This window comes from Schistocerca cancellata, chromosome 5 (assembly GCF_023864275.1).
Source record: "Schistocerca cancellata isolate TAMUIC-IGC-003103 chromosome 5, iqSchCanc2.1, whole genome shotgun sequence".
Lineage (NCBI taxonomy): Eukaryota > Metazoa > Arthropoda > Insecta > Orthoptera > Acrididae > Schistocerca > Schistocerca cancellata.
The window spans coordinates 583,574,007-583,601,606 of NC_064630.1; the positions used below are offsets into that span (position 1 = coordinate 583,574,007).

The following is a 27,600-nucleotide window of genomic DNA, read 5'->3' on the forward strand; positions in this document are numbered from 1 at the left end:
ATTATATGTGATTACCCTATAATTGAGAAGTTCGAAACAGTTTTTTAAAAAAAATTTACCTTTCACCTTTACTGAATGGCAGCTATTTTCATTTGTAAGTGCACAACAATGTCTCAGTTTAGAGATGTTAGCAAAAATATGAATCTCTCTGCACTGGGTTAAGTTACAACATTGCAATTGACATGATTGTTTTTAGAAAAGCGTCCTCTACAACATTGTCTATTACACAAAATACCCTAAATTCAAAAATAACTAGTCAAAATGACCTCCAAAGTTTGGTATCCAAATTTTCAAAAATCCACTTTTAGGCCCAAAAATAACAAACAAGGAGTGATTTCTGTCAGTCTGTTTTTTTCCTATAGTTACATATATCATACAGTACTAGCCTCATATAGAGCAAGAACACTTACAAATGTTTCCTTATTTTGTATGAATTTTTGAAATTCGAAAATTTTCATTTTTTTATGTTTGGGGTTAGTTATCTCAGTTGGGACTGAATTTCAAATATGATTTTTGCACAATTTGTACACCTATATGATAGCAATGTACTATAAAAATTTTAACATTGATATCTGACTGTGAACAAAGATACGAATTTTTGAAAATGAGGAGATAATTCAGATTACTCAACAACCGATCTTACGCCTGTTGCTTATTCTGTGTGATATTGGCGGGATATAATCAATAATTATTGAAGAAAGGTACTGAATTGTATACAAAAAGGGGAAACATCACTGAAATTAAAACTTATATTATTTTAACATACTTAAATAAATATTTTCAATTAACATTCTTCAAGATGTGACTGTTCCTAAACCTGGCAGTGAATGTTAAGAACACTTATTTCTTCAGACAGCTTCTGTGATGTAGAATAAGACTCCCAGTTGCTGTGGTAAGTTCAAGCACTGAAAGTTTCTTTAAAACATTTTTCATTGGTATCCAAACTTTGTCACTAGTAGATTTCTTGAATGATGTTCTTGGGCCAGGAGGGTGGTAAAAATACACAAAAACATCATTGTTTTCCAAACTTTTTTTTTTCCAACCTCTGCAAGCCACCACTGTCCATCATACACACAGGCCACTATTTCATTCAACGTTAAAAGACAAAAATGTAATTTTACAGACACAATGATCCTCATAAATTTCGGTTTCTGTTGTTACATAGCATCAAACTAAGTTTTCTGCAATGCCAAGGAATTAGTGGAAATGCCTTGTTCCTTTTATTGCTGTACAGTTTCCAAATCTGGTTTGAAGTGTTGTTTTCATATGCAGAACCACTTCTTCTTTCTTTATCAGAAAATAGGTAATGCCTTTAATATTATCCTTACAAAAGACATACATGTCCTGTACTGTGATAATTTGGTCTGTGGTTGGTCTTTGTAGGCTGGCTTTACTTACTTCACGTTTTGTTGTACCTCCTACTCCATCACATGCATTTTTACCATGGCAAGACGCAAAAAAGTGCCATTCAGCTTCCAACCCAAAGTCTACTTTGTGGTTGCACAGATTTGAAAAATTCTTTTTGTTCTTATACTGAGTACAACTTCCATCTGAAAAGTATATCAGCTTCTCAACCTTGAGAAAATTTTCTTTTATGTAATTTATTACATACTTTTGAAACACATGTACAGCCAAAGTGTTGTGCTCCAAGTAGTCGCTCAGAATGCAAATTGAAGAACTGCAAACTTCATCTTTCTCATTTTTACAGTATAGAATAAATGGATGTACTGTTGCCTGGTCATTGACCCAATGGTACCTTTGTATTGCATCCTAAATTACAAATTTAAAATTTTCTGCAAAATCAGCTAACACTATGCATTCAGGTTCATGAAGTTGTGCTTTTTCTTGTCCTTCAAAAACTTACTTTGGATTTTAGAAACATAGTGGTCACTTTTGAGTTTTTGTAAGTTATCAGTTAAAGATTCCAAGAGATTTAACCACTGTTACCATTTCTGCCCTGTCAGTTGTGACCCACTGTTTGAAGGTAATACTGTCTGGCATTTCCTCATCATATTCATGAAACAGTTCAATAACGGTTTCCTTACCAGGGCATTTATTACACAAACTCATCATGCAGTCATAACTGTTAGTGTCACAGACCATTAAATCTAGTAACTCTTTGTAGTTAAGATCACTGAATTTTGCACCCGCAATCATCAGTTTGACATTTTGGTGATATAAACAAATACTTCGCATTGTATCCCTGAGGATCCAGCCAAAATACACCACTTAGAGCAGAGGTCACAAAATTTTGCCCTTCCAATTGTGCATTCAGGATTAGAATTTTTGAAAGCTACATAAAGTTCATTTAAATTTGGCAGAACTAGTTGTTTCTGCTTTGTTACTTTAACTCCTTCTATAACAACTCTTTCGCTATCTTTGAAACCTGAGCACACTGTACTGTTTTCATCATCGTCAAAAATCTGCTAGATCTTTTTAATTGTTTCTTCACTTATACCTACTCCTTTCTTCTTTCCTAAAACTGGAAGAATGCTTTGCTATTTCACTAATTTTCTGGTTAGTTTAACCAAACTGTGAGAAACATCGAATTCATGAACTATTTTTTTCTCTTGACCACGAGTCAGGGGGAAAACCTAAAATTTTAACTTTTTGCTCTTTAGATGTCACTGAACATTTAATTTTTAATTTCTCTATTACGCTCAAATATTCGGTGTCAAATGATGCTAGTGGTAGGTTTTCTTCTTCTTTAGAAATAATTTTGGTATCTGTATTATTAAAGCATGATTCCCAGTCTGTCCTAATTTTGTCTGAAATTTGTTGTACCTTATTTTCAATAGCTGCTTCTCTTTTTCTGCTACTTAATTTTATTATTTTTGAATCAGGAGATACGTCTAACTTAGAACACGCAAAATCCAATATGCTAACAGCTTCCTCATTAGGAATATAAATGTCATTAACAAGGTTACATGATTCTGGTACTGGATTCACAACAAATATTTTTGAGTAACAATTTGGGCACAGGGAATTTCCAGCAATCACATTACATTTCACTTGGGAAGCTGTTTCACTCTCACATAACAAGGACAAATGTTCAAGTTTTATTTCCCTCAAACCTTTAGTAATAGGCTTTTTATGAACTTTAAGTGAATCACAGCACTTTCTTCCAAAAAGGTGGTTGTACTTCAGAATATATTTCTTCTCATGATACTCACGCACTGATGTTACAGAAGAATTTAGTCGAAATTTAAACAAAGTTTGTCTAGCTTCATCAAAGTCACTGACATTTTTCAAGTTTTTTGAAACTGGACCGTAAACTGTTTTGTGACACACTTCACTTGCTATCTGTCCAACAGAGCACTGTTCATTCATGTTATTGCATTCCAGTTAATCCCTCAAAATTAATTGCAAATTACACACAGAACAATGCACATAACAAATTCTACAGTCTCGATGAAGTGTATACATCCACTCTAATAGAGGTTTCAGAATGACTACAACAGTGACACACCCAGCAATAATTTACTTCTTTATTGACAATAAACCTAAACATAAATGGGCATTTTATTCCCATAGAACAAAAGCGAAAGCTCCTATTGTTTAATGTTGCATTATTAAAAACAAATAAACTAAATGATTATTGGGTGATATTGTTAGCTAAATATATGTCAAAATTAATTTTTTTTTACAATGAAACAAAAAACCATTTAAATAGGCAACAGCCATAAGATCAGTTGTTGAGTAGTGTGAATTATTTCCTCATTTTCAAAAATTCTTATCTTTGTCCACAGTCAGATATCAATGTTGAAATTTGGTTAATCCACCTTCAAAACATTGCAAACCCCTAATTACTAATTAAGGCAAGATATCACCATCACACAGAATCTTAACAAGCAAATCACATTTTTTCCATCATCCTGCATAATAGAGGACAGACTGGCTAGTAAACCAGTGGGCACAATATAAAATATTTTATATCATCTCAGAATTTGCATATGATGCAGTTGTCTTTAATGGAGTACTGTCTGAAAGAAACTGCATAAATACTCAGTCAGATCTTGATAAGATTTTAAAGTGGTGAAAAGATAGGCAACATGCTTTAAATGTTCAGAAACGTAAAACTGTGTACCTCACAAAACAAGGATATGTAGTATCCTATCATTATAATAAGTCACAGTTGGAATAAGACAACTCATACGATTACTTGGATGGAACACTTTGTAGGGATATGAAATGAAATGATCACATAGGCGCAATTGTGAGCAAAGCAGATGGTAGATTTTGGTTTATTGGTAGAATACTGAGAAAGTGCAATCAGTCTACAAACGAGATTGCTTACAAATCACTAGTGCAACCCATTCTAGAATATTACTCAAGTGTGTGGGACTCTTACCAAATAGGACTAACAGGGGCAGTGAACATATACAGAGAAGGCCAGCACAAATTGTTACAGGTTTGTGTGATCTGTGGGAGAGTGTCACAGAGATGTTTAAGAAACAGAACTGACAGACTCTTGAAGATAGACGTAAACTATCTTGAGAAATCGTACTTACAAAGTTTCAAGAACCAGCTTTAAACAATGACTATAGTTGGTTGGTTGGTTGGTTGGTTGGTTTAAAGGTGGGAGAAGGGACCAAATACGAGGTCATCGGTCCCTTGTTCCTAATAAAACAATGCCACAAGTGTGAGAATAAATTGGACAAAACATATAACACAAAACGGAAAGAAAGCCACAAGAACGAAGGGAAGGCAATGAACACTAAAAGGAACAAAAGAGGACAAGAAAACAACAGGGAGATGCTGGAAACAGAAGAGAGTAAAACATGAAAGCAGATTACAGTGGCTGGCCAACCACTAGAATAAAAAGGGAAAGCCAGCCACTCTGCAACACATTAAAACCTCCACCCTAAAAGCACTAGGGTGGAGAAGACAGAGGGACAAAGGACATGCGCTAAAACCTACATAGAAGTATAAAACATAAAACGTAAAACTAGAGCTACTGTGGAGGCATTGTAGCCCAACACCGACGGCAGGGTGCTGGGAAAGTTAAAACTCTGCCGCAGAGCGGCTAAAAGTGGGCAGTCCAGCAAGAGATGGACGACTGTCATTTGGGAGCCACAGCGACACTGAGGTGGGTCCTCGTGACAGAGTAGGTAACCATGCGTTAGCCACGTATGGCCAATGCGGAGCCGGCAGAGGACAACTGATTCCCTGCGAGAGGCCTGCATGGAGGACTTCCACACAATAACAGTCTCCTTAAAGACACACAGTTTGTTGGGTGTGCTGTTATGCCACTGCATCTCCCAAAGGCTGGGAAACCCTGCAGTGTAAGACAGAACGCAGGTCAGTTTTGGAGATGCCTATCTCCAGAAGCAGTTTTCGCATTGCCTGTTTGGCTACCCTGTTGGCAAGTTCGTTGCCAGGGATTCCCACATGTCCTATAGTCCACAGAAACACCACAAAATGGCAGGACTGTTCCAGGGCATAGATGGACTCCTGAATGGACGCTACCACAGGGTGGCAAGGGTAGCACTGGTCGATAGCTTGTAGGCTGCTCAATGAGTCAGTACACAGGAAAAATGACTCACCAGGGCATGAGTGGATGTACTCACGAACATGATATGGCCACCAGCTCTGCAGTGAAAACACTGCAGCCAACTGGCAAGGAGTGCTGCTCAATATGTCCTCCATGAACATATGCAAAGCCTATATGACCATCAGCCATTGAGCCGTCGGTGTAAACCACTTCAGAGCCCCAGAACACGTCAAGAATTGAGAGGAAGTGACAGTGGAGGGCGGCGGGGTTAAATGAGTCCTTAGAGCCATGCAATAGGTCCATATGAAGCTGTGGCCGAGGCGCACACCATGGAGGCGTATGTGAACAGACCGCAATTAGAGGTAGTAAGGGGAAGGACTCCAGTTCGGAGAGAAGGGACTGCACGCGAACCACAATCGTTAGCCTCCACCAGTACGCTGGTCACCAGACTCGTCCTAAAAGCTCCTGTCACTAATTGAACCCCACTGTGTTGCACAGGGTCGAGTAAATGCAATGCTGAAGGTACTGCCGAACCATAAAATACACACCCATAGTCAATTTGGTATTGGAGAAGGGCTCTGCAGAGGTGCTGCAGCGTACAGCGATCTGCACTCCAATTGGTGTTGCTCAGGCAACAGAGGGCATTGAGGTGCTTACAGCACTTCTGCTTAAGCTGACGAAGATGAGGGAGCCAAGTCAATCGAGCATCAAAAACCAGTCCTAGGAATTGATATGTCTCCACTACAATGAGTGGATCGTCATTAGGGTAAAGTGCGGGTTCCAGATGAACGGTATGATGCTGACACAAGTGTAAGACACAAGACTTTGCGGCTGAAAACTTGGAAGCCGTGGGCTGGAGCCCATGAGTGCACTTTGTGGATGGCTCCCTGAAGGCGGCGCTCAGCAAAAATGGTACTGGAGCAGCAGTAAAAAATGCAGAAGTCATCTGCATACTGAGAACGTGAGACGGAGGGCCCAACAGCTGCTGCTAGACCATTAATTACCACTAAAAATAGAGAGACACTCAATACAGAGCCCTGTGGGACTCCATTCTCCTGGATATGGATGGAACTATGGGAGTCACCAACTTGGACACGGAAAGTATGGAGCAACAGGAAGTTTAGGATAAAAATCAGGAGTGGTCTCCCGCAAGGATATGATGTTGCCAAGTCATGTCGTATGCTTTACGTAAGTCAAAAAAGATGGCAGTCAGGTGTTGCCATCTGGAAAAGGCTGTTTGGATGGCAAACTTGATGGACACAAGATTATCAGTGGTAGAGCGAACTTGGCGGAAGCCACCCTGACATGAAGCCAGCAAGCCACGTGACTCCAGGACCCAACCCAACTGCTGACATACCATACGTTCCAGCAGCTTACAAAGAATGCTGGTGAGGCTAATGGGCCGATGGCTATCCACATCAAGCGGTTTTTTATCAGGTTTGAGCACTGGAATGGTGGTGCTCTCCCGCCATTGCGATGGAAAGGCGCCATTGCATCAGATCCGGTTGAAGATGACGAGAAGATGTCGCTTGTAGTCAGATGAGAGATGTTTAATCATCTGGCTGTGGATGCGATCAGGCCCAGGAACTGTGTCGGGGCAATGTGCAAGGGCACTGAGGAGTTCCCACTCTATAAATGGGGCATTGTAGGATTCACTGCAGCGTGTAGTGAATGAGAGGACGTTCCCTTCCATCCGCTGTTTGGGTGTGCGAAAGGCTGGGGGGTAATTCTCCAATGCAGAGGTTTGAGCAAAGTGCTCGGCAATCGCATTTGCATTGGTACATAACTTGCCATTTATGGTAACACCGGGGACAGCTGTTGGGGCCTGGTACCTGAAAAGACGTTTGATCTTTACCCAGACTTGGGAAGGTGACTTGTGGCACCCAATGGTGGAGACGGATCTCTCCCAACACTCCTTCTTCCATTGTTGATAAGGTAGCAAACACGGGCACAGAGCCGTTTAAAGGCTATGAGGTGCTCCAGAAAAGGGTGCCACTTATGCCGCTGTAGAGCTCGCCAACACTCCTTAATTGCTTCAGCAACTTCCGACAACCACCAAGGGACTGGTGGCCACCCTAAATATCAAGGGATAACGTTTTCTGCCACAGAAACAATTGTGCTAGTCCCCTGCTCAACCATCACATCGATGTTTTCATATGGGGGAGATTCAGTGGTGACAGTAGAGGTGAGAGTTCCCCAGTTCGCCTTGTTCAAAGCCCATCTGGGCAGGCGTCCATGAGCCTGATGCTGGGGCAGTGACAGGACGATGGGGAAGTGGTCACTACAACATAGGTTGTCATATGCTATCCAGTGGATAGATGGGAGAAGTCCCGGGCACCAAATTGATAAATCAATGGCTGAGTAACTACCATGAGCCACACTGAAATGTATGGCAGCCCCAGTATTTAAGAGGCAGAGATCAAATCGCGACAGTAAAGTTTTGACATCTCTGCCTCGGCCAGTAAGCATGGTACCACTCCACAAGGGGTTATTAGCATTAAAATCTCCCAGAAGTACGAAATGTTTAGGGAGTTGATCAATCAGTGCAGCTAATACATTCAGGGGTACTGCACCATCTGGAGGAAGATATACATTGCAGAAAGTTATTTCCTGTGTCATCCTTATTCTGACAGCCACAGCTTCAACAGGGGTTTGAAGGTGCACATGTTCACTACAGACTGAGTTTAGGACATAAACGCAAACTCCACCTGACACTTGATTATAGTCACTGCGGTTCTTGTAATATTCCTTACAACCGCGAAGGGCAGGGGTCCGCATTGCTGGGAACCAGGGTTCCTGGAGGGCAATGCAGATAGCAGGTGTAAAGCTTAACAGTTGCTGCAGTTCAGCCAGGCAGTGGAAAAAAACACCGCAGTTCCATTGGAGGATGACATCGTGAGACTGGGAAGGGGCACGGAACATTCAGTGAGGCAGTTTATACTTCAGTCACCTGTTGCCACTGATTTATTGCCTGAGCAGTCTATATCCATTGTGTCTTAGGGTCTGGCGAGATCTAGGTCCTCAGCAAACACCAAAATCTCCACCCCATCCTCAGCCGCAGAGATTGTAGGTAGCGGTGGTGTGGGTGCCACTGCAATTTCCTTGGTCTTGGGGTGGTTTTTTTTTTTTTTTTTTTTCCTCGCTGCTCCTTGGGTTTCCCTGGCTGGGAGGACTTCACTGGCTCAGTCTCCGGGACTGAGGATGAGTATGAAGCCCTACAACCAGCTGCTTTTGGGCTCTTCAGCCACTGGTGGATGTTGTCTTTCCCACTAGAAGAAACCTGGGAAGAGAGTGACCCAAGGGACCTCTTCCTAGCGAGAGAAGCTGAATAAGACTTACGTTTCTCCAGCTTATAAGTGGGAACAGATGTTCTCAATGGTTGGTGAGGTGTTGCTCCCAAAGCAGGTGGTGCAGGAGCAACAGGGAGGGAAATGCCCCCCACCATCAAGGGGGCAGGTGTAGTCTTCCGGCTCTGAGTGGTGACCTGGGTTGGTGGAGCTGATGGTGCCAGAACTGTTGTAGCGGCAATGTAAGACGATGTCATACGCACAGGATGCAGGCGTTCAAATTTTCTCTTAGCCTGAGTGTAGGTTAGTCTGTCCAGGGTCTTGTACTCCATTATTTTCCTTTCTTTCTGGAGAATCCTGCAGTCAGGCGAGGATGATCACATAAAACAAATAGTGGGAAAAGCAGGCGCCAGGTTGAGATTCATAGGAAGAATTCTAAGAAAATGTGACTCATCGACGAAAGAAGTAGCTTACAAAACGCTTGTTCGTCCGATTCTTGAGTATTGCTCATCAGTATGGGACCCTTACCAGGTTGGATTAATAGAAGAGATAGACATGATCCAGCGAAAAGCAGCGCGATTCGTCATGGGGACATTTAGTCAGCGCGAGAGCGTTACGGAGATGCTGAACAAGCTCCAGTGGCGGACACTTCAAGAAAGGCGTTACGCAATACGGAGAGGTTTATTATCGAAATTACGAGAGAGCACATTCCGGGAAGAGATGGGCAACATATTACTACCGCCCACATATATCTCGCGTAATGATCACAACGAAAAGATCCGAGAAATTAGAGCAAATACGGAGACTTACAAGCAGTCATTCTTCCCACGCACAATTCGTGAATGGAACAGGGAAGGGGGGATCAGATAGTGGAACAATAAGTACCCTCCACCACACACCGTAAGGTGGCTCGCGGAGTATAGATGTAGATGAAAGCGAATGGTGCTCTCCGCAGTTGACACAGATGGGAGGTGGGGTACATGGAGTATTGGGATGTGATGGGCGTCCGCAATCTTGGCATGTGACGCTGGAAGTACAGCGGGAAGACATATGGCCAAACTTCCAGCACTTAAAGCACAGCATAGGGGGAGGGATATAATGCTTTACATAACACCAGTAGACCATCACCTTGACCTTCTCGGGCAATGTATCACCCTCAATGGCCAAGATGAATGCACCGGTGGCAACCTGATTGTCTTTTGGACCCCGGTGGACACACCAGACGATATGTACACCTCGCCGCTCTAAATTGGTGCACAGCTCACTGTCGGACTGCAAAATAAGGTCTCTGTGAAATATGATACCCTGGACCATATTTAAGCTCTTATGGTGTATGATGGTTACAGAAACATCCCCCAGTTTGTCACAAGTGAGTAACTCCCATGACTGGGCAGAGGGTGCTGTTTTGATCGAGACTGACCCAGATCTCATTTTGGACAAGCCCTCCAGCTCCCCGAACCTGTCCTCAAAATGCTCATCAAAAAACTGAGGCTTCATCGTCATGAAAGATTCCCCATCAGCTCTCGAACATACAAAGTACCGGGGCGAACAAGATCCGCTGCCATCCTCCCATAGTGTGGCCAGGGAGGGGAACGATTTAGGGTCATACTTCTGTGCGTTGAATTGAGCTCGTGATCACTTAGAGACTGCTGGTGTTTCACCACCAGCAAGAGCTGATGACTACGCTTCATCGCGTGTCATCTGCCCTGATGCCACCCACTCCGACCAGGGGTCCTCCCCACGGGTGCCATCCAGTTGCAGCAAAGGCCATTGCCAGGAGTCCCAATGCCCCAGGGGGATGAGCGTCTACCCATTGGCATACATGGGGAGTTAACGGCACAGGCATCAGCAGAGCGATCCTTGTGTGGTCAGGGGGCTACAACCAACAGGGTACACAGCGGCCCCACCACAACGGACTGGCTATGGTGTTGGATATCAGGTGCAAAGAAGTCCATGGTCACCATGGTCATCGTCGACACAGAAATTGACAATGTGTAGTGCATGGTGGAAAACGCACCCAGGAAGGTGTCCTCGCCCAAGAGATGGAGAATGGGCAGGACTGCAATGCGACGACGAGAAAGCGGGCTGAAGATCTCAATGCACGATGTACACGAGGCTCCTTGTAAGGCAGCCTTCCCCAATTGGCTCGCTCTTCGGGAAATTTTGAAGAATGGAGGTCAAACCCTACAGGGGACCATCACATAAAGACCGAAATACGTGAAACTCCTTTTAGTCGCCTTGTACGACAGGCAGGAATACCTTGGGCCTATTCTGACCCCCAGACACGCAGGGGAAATGACTCTAGTAATATAATGCAACCTCTTTTGTTTCGCTTACACAATGATCATGAGGAGAAGATTAGATTAATTACAACACACACAGGAGCATCTGAACAATCATTCTTCCTGCACTCCATACATGAATGGACTGAGTAGAAACCCAAATCCTGGTATATTGGGTTGCACCCTCTGCCACGCACTTCACAGTGGTTTGCAGAATGTATATGAAGATAGGTATTAAAATGTGTAAGACATCTATACAACACAAACTGCTGTTTCCTCTCAATAGAGAAGTTCCACATGTTGTGTAGAGCAGTAGTTTATGTGAAAGCATAAGAACACTACAGTCAGGTTGTTGACTTATCAACAGCAGATTGTTGTATTTCAACATAATGCATCCTTCCTGTCAGTGACACATGATCCTGTGCCTTAACAGTGAAGTGATGCCATATACAGGAATGTCTAATTGTGCCACAGTTTTTCTTGTGAAGGTGTCAGTAGCTGCTTCATTTGGACCCCTATTTCCCTAATGAAATAGTACCTACAAAAATAATACCTCCTTTCCACCCCTAGGTGAAGAAGGATGTCCTGAATGATCTGAGCCTATGGACATTTTGGGAACATGCTCTGGACAGCCTGAAGGTTGTCCAAGCAGTCAGTGCATATAAAGAACTAAATGGCATAGCAGCATCTGACTTGACCCAGTGATGTGAACTTCTCCTACTGTTCTCGACTGGATATTGTGAATTCATCAGGTAAACAAATATTGAAGGTCGGTTACGAGAATATCGCTGAGTAGTCAACGTACCCCTGATTAGACCCAAATTACATTGAACCATTATAAAATACAGTGTTAAAAAATATAGGCTGGGATGCAGTTCGTTTTGTACAGTTACAATTTCAAGATAATTCTGGGCCTCTTTTATCAAATGGTGACAGCAACTCCAATCTGAGTTGAGAACAGCAATATGGTCTGCACCTAATGCTATCATAAGGAAAGCTGTATGAGGCCACAAATGAAATTATTAAAACCCTGGTGATCAACTACTGAAGCATTTGCAATAAAGTCTCAAAGTTTGAAGTAGTCCTAAAAACAGCACAGCACATACCAGGTACAGAGAGTTGCAAAAATTAACAGCAGTGCATTTTTTGAGTAAATATAAGTTACTTATGGATCAAAAGGAAAGGCTAATATGGAATGGAGGAGGTGTATTCATCACAGCAAACAAGAAACTCAGCTCTAACAAGACAGAAACTGAAGCTGCATGTGAGGTTGTCTGGGCAAGACTCATTATCAATGGTAGCCAAAAACTTGTAATTGGGTCTTTTTGTACAGAAGAAGAAGGGATGTAATCAGGACAGGCATGGTGTGGGGCCTCTTTAGGGGCAACTGAACTATAAAGTCTCATAAGTAACAAAGGGAGTTTATTACTTGTTCAGAACAAAAATGTTTTTATCAGGTTGGTTTGGGAAGTTGTAACCAGTCACGGAGATCATACAAAGACACTCAGTGCCATAACAAAGTACAAGAAGAAAGGAGCAGGAAAGTCATCAAATATTTGTTGGCTGAAAGCCAAAGCCAGAGCATCAGATGGTGGCCAGCAGTTAATATGCAATTTCCCTCCCACACTCTCTACATCTACATCTACATCTACATCCATACTCCGCAAGCCACCTGATGGTGTGTGGCGGAGGGTTCCCTGAGTACCTCTATCGGTTCTCCCTTCTATTCCAGTCTTGTATTGTTCATGGAAAGAAAGATTGTCGGTATGGCTCTGTGTGGGATCTGATCTCTCTGATTTTATCCTCATGGTCTCTTTGCAAGATATACGTAGGAGGGAGCAATATACTGATTGACTCCTCGGTGAAAGTATGTTCTCGAAACTTCAACAAAAGTCTGTACCGAGCTACTGAGCATCTCTCTTGCAGAGGCTTCCACTGGAGTCTATCTATCATCTCCATAACGCTTTCACGATTACTAAATGATCCTCTAACGATCCTCTCTATTGGTTTCCAACAAAGGGTGTGTAGTGTGCATGTTGGCAGCAAATCACGCTCTGGAGGAACAAAAAACTTTTGCTATACTGACAATCCTAACTAGCTTCTACGCCACAATGACCTCTATTTGAACATTACAGGAGGGTATTACAATCAAAAATGAAATTTTTTTTTTTTTTAAATACATCAGACTAGCTGCATGATGTGCAAACTTCTATCAACATCAGACTCACCTAAGCACATAACTGAAAATTTTGGAGAAATCGTCAACTTATAGTAGATGTTTCCCAAACATACTGTCATCAGTGGGGAAAACAGTAATCCAACAACTGAATGGGATAATATGGTTTTGAAAGTGGTCCCATGTGACATGACATCTCACAAAATGTTATTAACTGCATGCTCTAAAAACTACGAAGAACTGATGATTCAGGTAACAGGCCCTGAGCTACACTATGGATCAGTGTATCACCACAGATAAGGTTGTTTTTTATATTTCTTGGCTTCACTCACTCACAGCCAAATTTTCATCTTTCTGCCTATCCTATACTTCAGGCTGCACTACAATCACTTGGTCATTACAACCTCCATTCCAAAAAATAAAATATACCCAAGGAAAGACTGTCAGTATTCTGTTCTCTTCATGTTTGCATATGCATGTCACATGCCACAACATTATTACGTCCTGGGCCACAACCAACATCTGGTATCGGTATATTCAGTTGGAAAAAAAGAAAATAAAAACAGCTATACCCAGTGATTGGATCACTTTCGCTACTAAGATGGTTATCACAAGTGATCCATGAAACTACAGTCCAATCCCATGGATGTTAGTATATTGTAGAATCCTAGAACACATTCTGAGCTCAAACATAATAAGGTATCTTGAACAGAATAACCAACGAGGTCTCTTGAACAGAATGACCACCTTCATGCAATTCAGCATGAAGTCCAAATACACTGTTTATGCAAAACAGAATAAATACCTATGATTTTCTTACATGACATCTTGAAAGCCACAAATCAAAGCAATCAAGTGGATGCTGTATTTCTTTAATTTCAAAAAGCATTTGGTTTTGTGCAATACCAACAATTATAACAAAAGTATGAGTATAATGGGTATCAAATAAATTCTGTGACTAGACAGAGAATTTTTTGGAGGGAGAACACTTGTTATCTTGGATGGACAGTCATCTACAGAAGTAAAAGTAACTTGAGGTGTGTCCCAGGCAAGTGTGTTGGGACTGTTTTTGTTCATTTCTATATTAATGACTTCACTTACAAGACTATAGTAAGTTTGGACTTTTGCAAAATATGTATTTATCTATATTAAAAAGTGCTATCTGAAAAAATGTACAAACATCCAGCTCAATTCTGACAAGTGATGTAAAGATTGGCAACTTCTTTCACGTGTCCAGAAATGCATTTCACAAAATTTAGAGAAATAGTATCCTATGAACATAACATCAATGAGTCACAATTGGAATCAGTCAGCTCATACAAGTAAATTTACCTGGGTGTAACAATTTATACGGATATATCATTCTATTTCAATGACCCCACAAGTTTACCTGAAGGAAAGATGTGTAGCAAATTTCATTTCATTGGCAGGATAATGGAAAAAGCAGTCCACAAAAGAAATAGCTTACAGATCACTTGTGCATCCCATCTTGAGTCCCACTTCATAATATTGTTCAAGTGTGTTGGACCCATATCAGATAGGACTAACTGGGGTGCAACGAATGTATACAAGCAAGGGTGGCACAAATGATCCCAGATTTGTCTGACTTGAGGAAGAGTATCATGGAAATGTTAGAAACGCATGACTTGGCAAGACTCTTGAAGACGTGCCAATAATTCCACGAAAGCATTGATGAAACCAAAGATAATGTTCAGTCTCTATATATCATTGTCACAGGGATAGTGGAGATAAGATTACATTAATTACAGCACACATGCACAGGCATTTAAGCAGTCATTCTTATGATGCTCCATATGCAGCTGGAATGGGAAGAAATTCTAACATGCAATGCAATGCTAAGAGCCCTCTGCTGTGCACTTCACACAGGTTTGAAATATATGTATGCAGATGGAGTCCAACTTTGGGCAATTCCCAAATGCCATTGTCACTCACAGTTGTTTCAAGTAATTTTACTTCATTGGGAAATAAACAAATGTCCAGAATGTCTTGTACTTGTGGCTTTACTAAAGGATACAGGGCCTATAAATTACACACCATGAGTTACTAACTGATAACAAGTGGAGCCCTCACCAGCTTCAACATTTTTGCTAGTCTTTCTTTCTTTTTTCTGATTATGAGTAACACATATGGTTTTCAACTACGTCAGTCTAGATGAGATACAAATATGCATTAACAACCAAGCTGGGACTGAATTTGTATTTCAAGTTGTTCAGTACTTTCAAGCTCTTTGGTCTATAAATCTTTCAAATGTGGCAAACTGCCAAATGAAAATTATCAGACAGTAAACAAACATAATGTTAAGCATTTATACTCAGTATATACAATTCTCAATGCCAAATTAAACATGTTATTGAAAGTAACGCTATTTTTTAGGGACTCAATTACCCATTAACAGTTGGTTCACCATAAAAGATGCAATTTTTTGTTTATGGGAAAGGGGGTATGTCGAATCAGTCACAATCTTGCTCCAATAGTCATCTTGTCTATGGCTTGAAGTAATTTAGATCCTCGGAAATATAAGCCTCGACAAAAAAAAGGTATATTCTAGGAATAAATAATTTAAATGTTTGATATTATGAAAAGTTGCTACTCATGCTATAGCGGAGATGCTGAGTTGCAGATAGGCACAACAAAAAGACTGTTACAAATAAGCTTTCGGCCTTTGCCAAAAATAGACCACACACACACACACACACACACACATTCACGCAAATGCAACTCACACACAAGACTGCAGTCTCTGGCAGCTGAAGCCACACATCCATCCTGGATTTTCCATTATTTGATAAACGTTTGATATTTACTTATAAGCCTTCCCATGTTTACCGTGCAACTGGCTTTGTCACTTAAAATTGTCGTGGCATAACGACAAGCACCGACATGATGACAAAGAATGCACGAGCAGAGAAGGCTGTGAGACAACGTCAGCCAATAGTACACTGACTATGACTGCACCACGACAGGAATGGCCTCTATCTGAAGAGAATACAAGCATCGCTCCTGCCAGCCTCGGCCAGGCAGTTGATGATGCGCACTAGCAGACCAGCACAAATAGTCCCACCCAGACTAGAAGAGCCATTACTTATGATCCATATGAACTTGTGTGTCTTATTCGCATGGACATTGTATATAGTGAAGGACATTGATAGTTTGCATGTTGTCAATTGCTTGCAACCCAAAGCTAATTATTGTCAATCTATTTTATTGTAATAAAAACCATTAATGTGATTCGCTTGAATTGTTGTTTAACTACCCGAGAAATCAGCATCTTTTAGGCACAATATAAGAAATGAGTGGGCAGGACGCCACATTGGTGACGAGTTACATGACAAACTCAGTGCCTCACTGCCACGGAATTTTGTTTTGTGTTTGGTGGAGCCTTAATTCTCTCTGGTCTTTACTTTGCAGCAGCGTTTCCTTTCGTTAACAGTTTCTTGTCGTTTTTACTAATCAGAGGTTTCAGGTGGGCACTGCAGAAATTTTCTTTGCTTTTGTCTTTTTTTGGCTTGCTTGCTTGCTTTGTCTGTTTGCTGCATCTGTCTTCCAAAATACTTCCCCCCCCCCCCCCCCACCCTCCATCCTGCCCCCTGCTCAGGTGTCAAAGCCACAAATGTTAGATGCCACACAGCTAATGCAGGTGTTTCAGTTCCAGACACAGCAGATATCTACACTACTGAAGATAGTGCAGCAGCAACTTGCCAACACTGCGCGTCCATCAAAACAAGCACCACCTACAGCAACACCTACTGCTACACTGCCTTTTCACCAGTTTCGTGAAGAAGACAAGGAATGGCTCGAGTGGTTCCAACAGCTGAAAGCACACATACTTGCCCACAATGTACCAGGTACTGTGAAAACCTATCTATTATCCACTGCAGAAAGTGCAGTGTTCCGATTAACTCAGAAGTTATTTCTTAATGCCACTCCAAATGAACTTACTTATGAATAAGTGGTACAGTCACTAACTACTATTATGACCAACAAGTGAATGTGATAGCAGCTACGTATTAATTCTTTACTTGTAAAAAATGGTCAGGACAAACTTATCACAAGTGGGTAATATTTTTGCAGGGTATGACAAGGAAATGCAAAATCAAATGTGCCTGCGGCACTTTATATTCAGATGTCATGTTGCATGATGCGATCATGTTCAATGAAACTGATGTCACACTTAGAGAACAGATTTTGAAACACTCCAATCCATCATTTCAGCAGGTACTGCAAATACTAGATCAGTATGATTCTGCCCTGTTGGCTGATAAATTTGAGCAACCAGCTATTTGTCAGGCTGAGTCCCTTGTTTGCAGTCAGCCCATTCAGTGGCAGCATGCACTAACCACGATGAGTAAACAACACTTCACACTGCTACACAGACGAACAGAATTAAGTCTTGCCCTCGGTGTTATTCATGTCACAAACGCCAAGACTTCCCCTCCCGACAAGCTCAGTGTTATGCTTGTGGTGGGAAAGGACGTGTACAATCGGTATGTTTGCAACGGAACCAACATGAGGATTCGGTCCACTCACAAAAATCTAGTCACAAGGTCCATGTCATTAATGCCATATATTAAAAGTCTGCAACAGACAATAGCAAAACTGGCACATGAGCAGTTTCTTCAGTGTTACACCAGTCGAACAAACTATTTGTTCATTTACTTCTTTGTGGGAAACTGCGTTGGACATGGATGCCTCAGTCACATTGCTAAATTGTCACACATATGAACTGTTACGCTCCCCACTCTGTCTAAAACTAGCATGCAACTGAAAGTTTATAATGGACAAGACATTCCCATTCTCGGAAAATGTACACTGCCTGCCATGTATCACTCACATAGGCGAACAGTGACTTTTATGGTGCTCAAATCACACGAGTGTGAGAACATATTTGGTCTTGATGCATTTGATCTGTTTGGCTTTAACATTCAGGATAGTGTGTTGTCAGTGTCTGCATTCCATGCAAAAAGGCAGTGAAGCTAGTTTGCTAAAAGAATTCCCAGAACTTTTTTCTGAAGGTTTAGGCTAGACTAACAATTTTGTTGCACATATCAAGACAATGCTTAACCAAAAATTTTGCTGTTCCCATTGCATTATGGGGCAAAGTTGCAGGTGAACTTAAAGAATTGCAAGACAGCGGAGCTATTGCACCCACATAAGCTAGCCAATGGCCAAGTCCACTGGTTTTGCTCCCCAAATCTTCAGGTCACATTCGCCTCTGTGTTGACTTTGTCTACGGCCACCCCACAAACTGTAATTGATACTTATCCATTGCCATGACCAGAGGATCTCATGGGCACATTAGGCACTGGACGCTACTTTTCAAAAATTGATTCGCGCGATGCGTATCTTCAAATATCGCTCGATGAAGAATCTCAAAAAGTGTGTGTAGTGAATACTCATTTGGACTTGTTTAAGTTTTGCATTTGCCCTTTGGCAGTGCTTTCACACCTGCCATTTCCCACTGCTATTTGGAACAGCTAACTGCACAAATACGAAACTGTTCAAACTATTTGGATGATACTGCTGTAGCATCTCACACACCTGAAGAACATAGTGTACATTTATGTGCTTTTTTTGTGTGTTGTCCGATTCAGGACTAAAGTGTAGACTGGATAAGTGTGATTTTTTTTAAACCTTAATTGCAGTATCTTGGTCACGACATAAAGAGTCAGGGTGCTCATCCTCTTCAGTCGTATTTGTTAGCCATATGAGATTTGCCAGTTCCTTGCAAATTCACAGAATTGCAGTCAGTCTAAGGGAAAATGAACTATTATATTAAGTTCATACCGAATGCTGCACAAATCGTGGTTCCATTGCATTGCTTGCATCAAAAGAATGTCTGCTTTGTTTGGACAAATGAATGCCAAGTAGCTTTTCGAAACTAAAGATGCAGTGATCGATGCTTAATTTACTTTGATCCTGACAAACCAGCTGTATTGCAAGTTGATGCTTCCTCTTACGGAATCAGTGCAGTGCTTTTGCACAGAACTGATAATGAAGACAGACCTATTGCTTTGAATCAAAAGTATTGTCCAGAGCTCAGAGTAACTATTCCCTAACTGTGAAAGAGGCTTTGGTTATTGTGTATGGTGTCACCAGATTCCACCACGGAAATACAGAAGCGTCCGATTCCACCTGTCTGCTTTGACCCATGACATCACAAATATGGTGGCAACGACCATACACTATGACTCCCATATGGCACCTATGATGTAATTACGTAAACATGACTACAAACATGAAAATATATTGAAAAACCAACACACACACGTTCCACAAAAAACCTAATGAGACTAACGGGTCAAGTGTGGGAAATCGGAGGTTTTTGGGTGGGGACAAAATAAATATAAACAAATTTAGACACATGACCCCATACCAAACCACACAAAACGACGAAAAAAAAAAAAAACACACAAAACTCCCCAAATTCCACTAAACACAATTTCCTCTGGAATCGGACTCTTCCCTTGACCTATATAGCTCAACAGCAGCTCCCCATCCTACAAATTGGAATCAAACACTTCCCTTGACCTATATAACTCAACAGCAAGTCCCGATACCGGACCACACACAGCAACCACAAATTGGAATCGAACACTTCCCTTGACCTATATAGCTCAACAGCAACTCCCAATACTGGAACACCCACAGCCACAACCACACATTGTAATGGAACACTTCCTCGACCCCAACACACAACAAATACACTAAGAACAAAAATAAAAACTTACCACAACACAGTTCTGGTGCTGCAACCTAGGTCGGCCACCACAATCACACACAGGCACACATGGCACAAACAAACAAACAAACGCATGCGCGCGCGCTCGCACACACACACACACACACACACACGCGCACACACACACACGCGCACACACACACACGCGCACACACACACACGCGCACACACACACACACACACACACACACACACACACACACCACCCCCCAATCCAACTTCCCCCCCTCACCCCAGAATAAAATACCCATAAACAATAACCAAACACAAAATAAAAAAGAATCTCAATCACACACTACAACTCAACAAAAACTGCAGATCCTCCACAACTAAATAACAAACCAACCCCCCCCCCCCTACAAACAGTATCAACAACTAAACCCCCCCCCCACAACCACCCACCCAAATCACCCTAACTAACCACCACAATCACACACAGGCACACATGGCACAAACAAACAAACAAACGCATGCGCGCGCGCTCGCACACACACACACACACACACACACACACACACACACACACACGCGCACACACACACACGCGCACACACACACACACACGCCTGTACATCTTATTAATAGCCCTTTTTAAAAAAACAATAGCCCTCAAGGACACTCTTCCGCCAACAGTACTCATCTAAATGAGACTGATGGTTGGAAGAACGCCTCTTCCCCTTCCCAAGAACTGACTCAACGGCCTCACACATCCCCTCTATAGTATTCATACAAGTCCCCGTCTCATAATTTTTAAACTCTAAACTATGGTTAACAACTAAATGATTGTACCCCCTCTCACCCAACCCCCCTATAAGAAGAAAAAGCATCGGAAACTACAGTGGAACCTGGTTCTATAAACTCCTCAATTAACCCCATTAATCACGCCTTAGACCACAACCCTGAAAACACATTCCGAACACCCACCCCCCGGTAAAACAGCCCCCCACACCCAGAGACCAACCACAGACTTACCCCTCCCATACTTCCTTTTCCCAAACTGCGACTCGTCCACCTCCACCACAACCCCAAGCCCACCCAACTTATCCCTGTACTTAAAAAACTTAGAACATACTTCATAGCAAAACGAAAACCAGTCAAGCACACTCCTCTCACTCACGCCAGTCTCATGCGTGCAAAAACTTTGAGAGGATCTACAACAAAATTAATACACCAACAACACAATCTTGCGCATTCCCAACCTAGACTTTTCAAACCAGGAACTGTGATGTACGGAGCGCCATAGGTTATCACTATGGCACCGCCACATATAACTGTCCCTGGTTCGAGACGCCGAAACTTTTGCCAACGTCATTTCCTTCCCACAAACAGCACACTTGACCACCTCCGCAATCAACCCAAAAAGCTGTAGAAATTTGATCAGCTCCAACTAAGTCGTGCCCATCATAGCATGGAGTTGCACATTATTTATTTTATCGGTCATATACATACCTAACAAGACCAACAACAAATTCATTTAGGCCTACTCACATTAACAGATTACCTACAGTGAACAGCATTACAATAACTTTCACACAAAACCACTAAATCATTAACCCACTGAAACCAGTTCCGCTCGAAACATAGCCAAAACGCGAACCAGCCACTATAATCAGTAAGACCAAGCTGAACCCATTACACCACACAACAGGAAACCCCTAACACACCACCAGAGGGCACCACGAACCGCAACATAATGACACCTACAAACATGCCACACTCACAAACTAAACTCCGCACCACTATGATGTCACACACCACAATAGCCTTACGTCGCTGGTCAAATCCGACGGATGGGATTGGAACCTTTGGTCGACCCTCCACCACTATTTGCATGGTAGAAAATTCTACTTAGTAATGGATCACAAGCCTTTTCAGTCCTTGTTTAATCCAACGAAACTGGTCCCTGTACAAACTGCCCACAAATTGCAAAGATGGACATTGTTGTTGTCTCAATACCAGTATGAGATTGTGTATCGTCTGACAGCTGAACATGGTAATGCGGACACACTTCCACATCTTCCGATTGGCCCGACACACATACTGACACTTCTGCTGCATCTTCTTGTTACATTGATGCTCATGATTCTGTATTGCTTCAATCTTTTCCGTTGAACTACAGGAAAATTGCACAGGTCACAGAAGCTGATTCAGATTTGAACATTTTCTAAAATTCATTTGCACATCTTGGCCTCATTCCTTGCACAGCATAAAAAACTCTGTAGTGCGTTGATACTCTGCCCATCGGCATAGCCTCAATGTGGTTCTTGTACAAAATGGCAATGGACTGTCACATGTGTTGATCCCTACAGCTTTGCAAAATGAAGTGTTGCAGTTACTTCACCAAGGATATTGGGGGATTGTTCGTACGAAACAGTTACCATGTCGACACTGTACTTGGCAGGGTATAGACACCCAAATAGAACAGATGACATCACAGTGTCACACATGTGCGGAAAATCAGTCCGTGTCAGCACAAACATTATCTCCTTGGCCTAAGTCGCAATTACCATGGCAATATGTGCACATAGACTTTGCAGGACTTTTTTGGAACACTAGTTGGTTGATTGGGGTTGACTTGTATAGCAAGTTTCTTTTTGCTGTGCCAATGAAATCGATGACATCACGTAGCACAATTCATGTGCTGTCCTCTATTTTTTGCCTTGAAGGTTTAACTGAAGTTATATAGTGGCAGTCAACGGCCTCAGTTCACATTAAATGAATTTGAAACTTTCTGTGAACACAATGCCATACAGCATCTAACCAGTGCACTATTCCATTCGCAGCCAAATGGTGAAGTGGAACATTTTGTCAGAATCTTCAAGCAGCAGATGACAAAACTTCGCTCTGCACACACCATGGATCAAGCATTGCAACTGTTTCTCACCTCCTATCGTTTGCACCCATGAAATGGACCATCACCAGCGGAATTGCTTCACAGCCACCGCCATCGGACACAGGTCCAACAGCTCCACCCTCCTCAGCATCCAGTGCCAAAGAAATGCCACAAGTATCACTTCGCACTGCATTATATTGTCTTTTACTGGGTTTTTAGCAGCAGCAGATGATGGGCATGAGGCGAGATCGTCTGTCGACTTGGCACTTGAATGTTTCTTATTTCAGGTCCAAATGGCTTGCTGACACCAAAATCAACTTCGCCTCCATCATGTGCAAGATGATCTTTCGGTGGCTCTTCCCCCAGATTCACGGATCCAGAGGACAGTGTAGCCACTGCAGCCACCAGAGGGTGTCATCATGACACTGCAGGATGACCCCATGGAAAAGGAGCTTTCGCCTCCTCTCATCCTATCGATGGAGCTGGACCCACCCACACTGCTGCAGTCACCGCCTTCTTCATCTGGTTTATGGTGTCAGGAGGTGGACGTGTACCGTTATGGTTGTTTCCCAGGGGACATTTCTGCCAGAGCAAAGGCCGGATGGCAGGGTACGACCAGAAACTTGACGTCCCCTGTAGCCACACCTTTCGATCCTGCGATGTGCTCACACTCCTGCCTCCCCCACCGTGGTCGCACTCCCTTCGCGACGACATTCTGTCACATTCATGGGCGGAGTGTTCCGGCGTAATGACAAGTGCTGGCACGAAGATGAAGAACCCAAGAGCAGAGAAGACTGTGAGACGACGTCAGCCAATAGTACACTGACTAGGACTGCACCACAACAGGAGTGGACTCTATCCAAAAAGACTATAAGCACCACTCCTGCCAGCCTCGGCCAGACAGTAGAAGATGCGCACTAGCAGACCGGCACTAACAGACGCAGACTAGAAACCACCCACTAGAGGAGAGGCATTAGAAGAGTCATTACTTGTGATCCATATGAACTTGTGTGAATTATTTGGACGGACATTGTATACCTTGAAGGACATTGACTATTTTCATGTTGTCAATTGCTTGCGACCCATATGACTTGAGTAACTATACAGCTATGATACTCTTCACTTTGTAGTAATTAGGGTTTCGTCCCTCTCAAGTTGGTACAAATGTATTCTTCCACTGAATAGTATACCCTATTTTTAAACCAAAACTCTAATACTATCTTAAATTTACTTAGAGAGAGTATTTTTGCTGATTGTGGCAGTTTATCATATATCTTAAGACTAAGGTGCTTGGAATTACTAGGGGTCAGTGACGGTATTCAAAATGACAGATTTAACATACAATTGTTTCTTGTCTAAATGTACTTTAATTTTCGGGATAAATTTTCTATATATTTTCTTTGAGACACATTAAGCAACTATGCACAGAGAAACTTGTGACTGTCGTTACACTGAGACGACTAAAATGTTTCTTACAGGACTCTCTCGGACTCAATCCTTGAATCCATCCGATTGCTTTTTTCTGCCCTCTGAAAACACAGTTTGCACCTAGCGAATTTCCCAGTAATAACACACCTTAACGCAGCTGCAACGAAAAAATGCGTAGTATCAATGAACCAGTAATTTTTTTTTAAATTTATTTATTTTTCCACATCGTCTAAGGCCACTGATTGGTTTCGCGTGTAAGCAACATAATCAGCAACAAAAGGAGGAGTCTTTTACTTTTATGCGGTGTATATGAGTCTGAAAGCTTTTTACGATGAAAATTACAGAACTGACAGTAACTTACTCTGGAAATCGTTGTTTAAGAATAGAATTCACTTCCCGCCACGGGCATACCTTAGCCCCATCATACTCCCTTATAATACTAATTATTTCGTTATAAATTTCAAGTTTCATTTTCCTGCCCCAATATTACTACACTATAAACACAAACAGCGAACCATGTAAACACGCTTCCATCACCGGCCCAGAACGACGATGCAACTTCGTTGCTCTACTGTCTCCCAGTGATGAAAACAAAGCTGTAGGTGTGCTGAGCTTGTTTCGTATGTGTTAGGAATTTAAACAGCGTAGTGCAGATCACAGGAATTGAGAGCACAAGGGAGCAATAAACATTTTCTGGTAATAAAAATTGTGTAAAACTATAATAACTATTTGCTTTCACCTCAGTTACCATACCTATCCGTTTTTCGGAAGCTTATCGTAGTAGTGGCTATTCTGTCGCCACAGAAAGGTAAGTTATAGTATACATACAGTAGCTGGAGTATAAAATTTGATCGTGTGTTTATCATTTTGTGACAGCCAATGTGCTACTGCTTTGGTTAAAGCAAGAACTAGTTTGACTAGTGACGATTAGCTTCTATTAAGTTCATTGATGAATTACACGTTTTAGGTTTGTGTATGTCATGATACTAACGCACTTACGAAGAGTGACAAAACCAAATATTCATTCAGTGAACGAAGCCAATACTCGATAATTGGATTGCTAATTTCGGCATACAGCTACATCATAACCATTGATCTTGGCAAATGTACATACTTGCATGTAAACTGAGAGTAGTGCCATTTACATTACTTTCATCTGTCAGTTTCCATATTTTGTGTGTTGATCAGTGGGAGGTTCTTGCGGCTTCAGTCACTTTATTCTAGGCAATACATTAAGAGCTGACGTAAAAATAAATCAAGCGCCTTTATGATGTAAATCTAATACTGTCTCTATCAGAATAATTAAAGATATAAGATAGTGGTTGTTTACTCGTGTTGATACTGTATGTGTTAAAGTTTTGTAATCGTCAGACTGTTGGTGACAAGTATTTATAAACTAGCTGGAGGGATTGTAATTTTGTCCCAAGCGATCAGTATATGAGTGACCGATTTTTTTAAAATCTGTTGATATATAGTATTTGTTTGTTTATATGAAATTAATACAATTTCTGGGACATGCATCACGAGGCCTACATATTGATAGTAATTAATACAAGTTTCTGAACACTTGCTGCTGCATTGTTGTAAAAAGGTTTATAAATTATGTTGTGTGTGTTATGTAAACAACTTCATAGTTGGTGTAACTAACAAGTGACAGTCACAGTTGCACTTAGCCTGAAGACAGTCCTTGGAAAAACTAATGGCAGGAAGTTTAATTACTAGTGGTTGTGTGAAATGAAGAAGTCATTGGCAAATCTGACAGTTTTTACTTCTTCCCCCAGAACTTTAATTCCTACTCCAGATTTTTCTTTGGTTTCCTGCGCTGCTTGCTTAATGTGCAGACTGAATAACATTGGGGATATGCTACAATCCTGTCTAACTCCCTTCTCAACCACTTCCCTTTCAAGCCCTTTGATGCTTATAACTGCTGCCTGGTTTTGTGGGAGTTGTGAATAGCCTTTTGCTTCATGTATTTTACCCGTACTGTGTTCATAATTTCAAAGAGTGTATTCCAATCAACATTGTCGATAGCTTTCTGTAAGTATACACATGCTATAAATGTAGGTTTATCTTTCTTTAACCTACCTTTTAACAGAAGTCATATGCTCAGCATTTCCTCACGTGTTCCTACATTTCTCTGGAAACTGAACTGATTTTCCCAGAGGTCAGCTTCCATTCTTTTGTTAAGAAATGGTGTTAGTATTTAGCCACCATGACTTATCAAACTGATAGTTTGGTAATATTCACACATATCAGCACCTATGTTCTTTGGAATTTGAATTATTACATTCTTGAAACTCAGGGTATTTCTCCTGTCTCATATGGCCTGCACTTTAGATGGAATACCTCTGTCGTGATTGGCCCTCCCAAGGATACCAGTAGTTCTGACAGAATGTCTTCTACCTCAAGGGTCTTGTTTCGACTTAGGTCTTTCAGCACTCTGACAAATTCTTTGGCAGTATCATGTCTCCCACCTCGTCTTCATGTATGTCCTCTTCTCTTTCTGTAATATTGCATTTGAGTTCATCTCCCATGTAGAGACCCTCAGTATATTCCTTTCACCTTTCCCTTCTTTACCGAGTTCTGGTTTGCCATCTGAGCTCTTGAAATTCATACAGCTGCATCTTTTTTCTCCAAAGGGCGCTTTAATTTTTCTGTAGGCTGTATCTGTCATTCCCCAACTGGAATTGGGCTATGTTTTTAAACCCTTAAATTTGTCCTTTAGCCATTCCTGCATAGCCATTTTGTGCTTCTTCTCAACATCATTTTCTAGACATTAGTATTCCCTTTCACTTCCTTAATTTGCTGCATTTTTATATTTTCTCTTTTTGTCAGTTAAATTCAGTATCTCGTATGATATCTAAGCATTTCTACTAGGTCTTGTCTTTTTTTTCCTGTTGATCACCTGTTGCCTTCACTATTTCAACTCTCAGAGCTACACAGTTGTGTCCTATGTATTCCTTTCCGTTGTGGTAGTCAATTGACACCTAATACTCCCTCTGAAACCCTCTACACTCACTGATTTTTTTAACTTACCCAGGTCTCATCTTCTAGTTCTTTGCAAATTATTCAGTGCCAATCTACTGCTCATAACCAATAATTTGTGGTCAGAGTGCACATCTGCCCATGGAAATGTCTTAAGATATAAAATTTGGTTCTGAAATCTGTCGTACTGTTATATAATCAACCTGAAACCTTCTGGTGTCTTCAGAGTTCTGTCAGACACACAAAGAACTTGGAAGAGCAGTTGAATGGAATGGGCAGTGTCTTGAAAGGAGAATATAAGTTGAACATCAACAAAAGTGACACGAGGATAAATGAATGTAGCCTTAATTAAATC

The 27,600-nt window shown here is 41.6% G+C and overlaps 2 protein-coding genes across 3 annotated transcripts in view; one reads left to right on the forward strand and one right to left on the reverse strand.

Moving 5' to 3' along the window:
- The window catches only part of LOC126188927 (CDAN1-interacting nuclease 1), a 155,108-nt gene extending 130,303 nt beyond the window's left edge, over positions 1–24,805 (reverse strand). Inside the window, exon 1 of the mRNA XM_049930648.1 lies at positions 24,622–24,805. Within this exon, the coding sequence (XP_049786605.1) occupies positions 24,622–24,731 (110 nt within the window). The 5' untranslated portion in view covers positions 24,732–24,805. The remainder of the gene's footprint in view (positions 1–24,621) is intronic.
- A 42-nt stretch (positions 24,806–24,847) lies between these two features.
- Positions 24,848–27,600, forward strand: part of LOC126188924 (uncharacterized) — a 35,198-nt gene continuing 32,445 nt past the window's right edge. The window contains exon 1 of one of the 2 annotated variants that reach the window (XM_049930640.1): positions 24,848–24,956. The gene's annotated coding sequence lies outside the window, so the exon portion shown is untranslated. Of the gene's footprint in view, positions 24,957–25,078; positions 25,228–27,600 lie in introns of those variants that run through there. The other variant, XM_049930639.1, reaches the window with a different exon arrangement.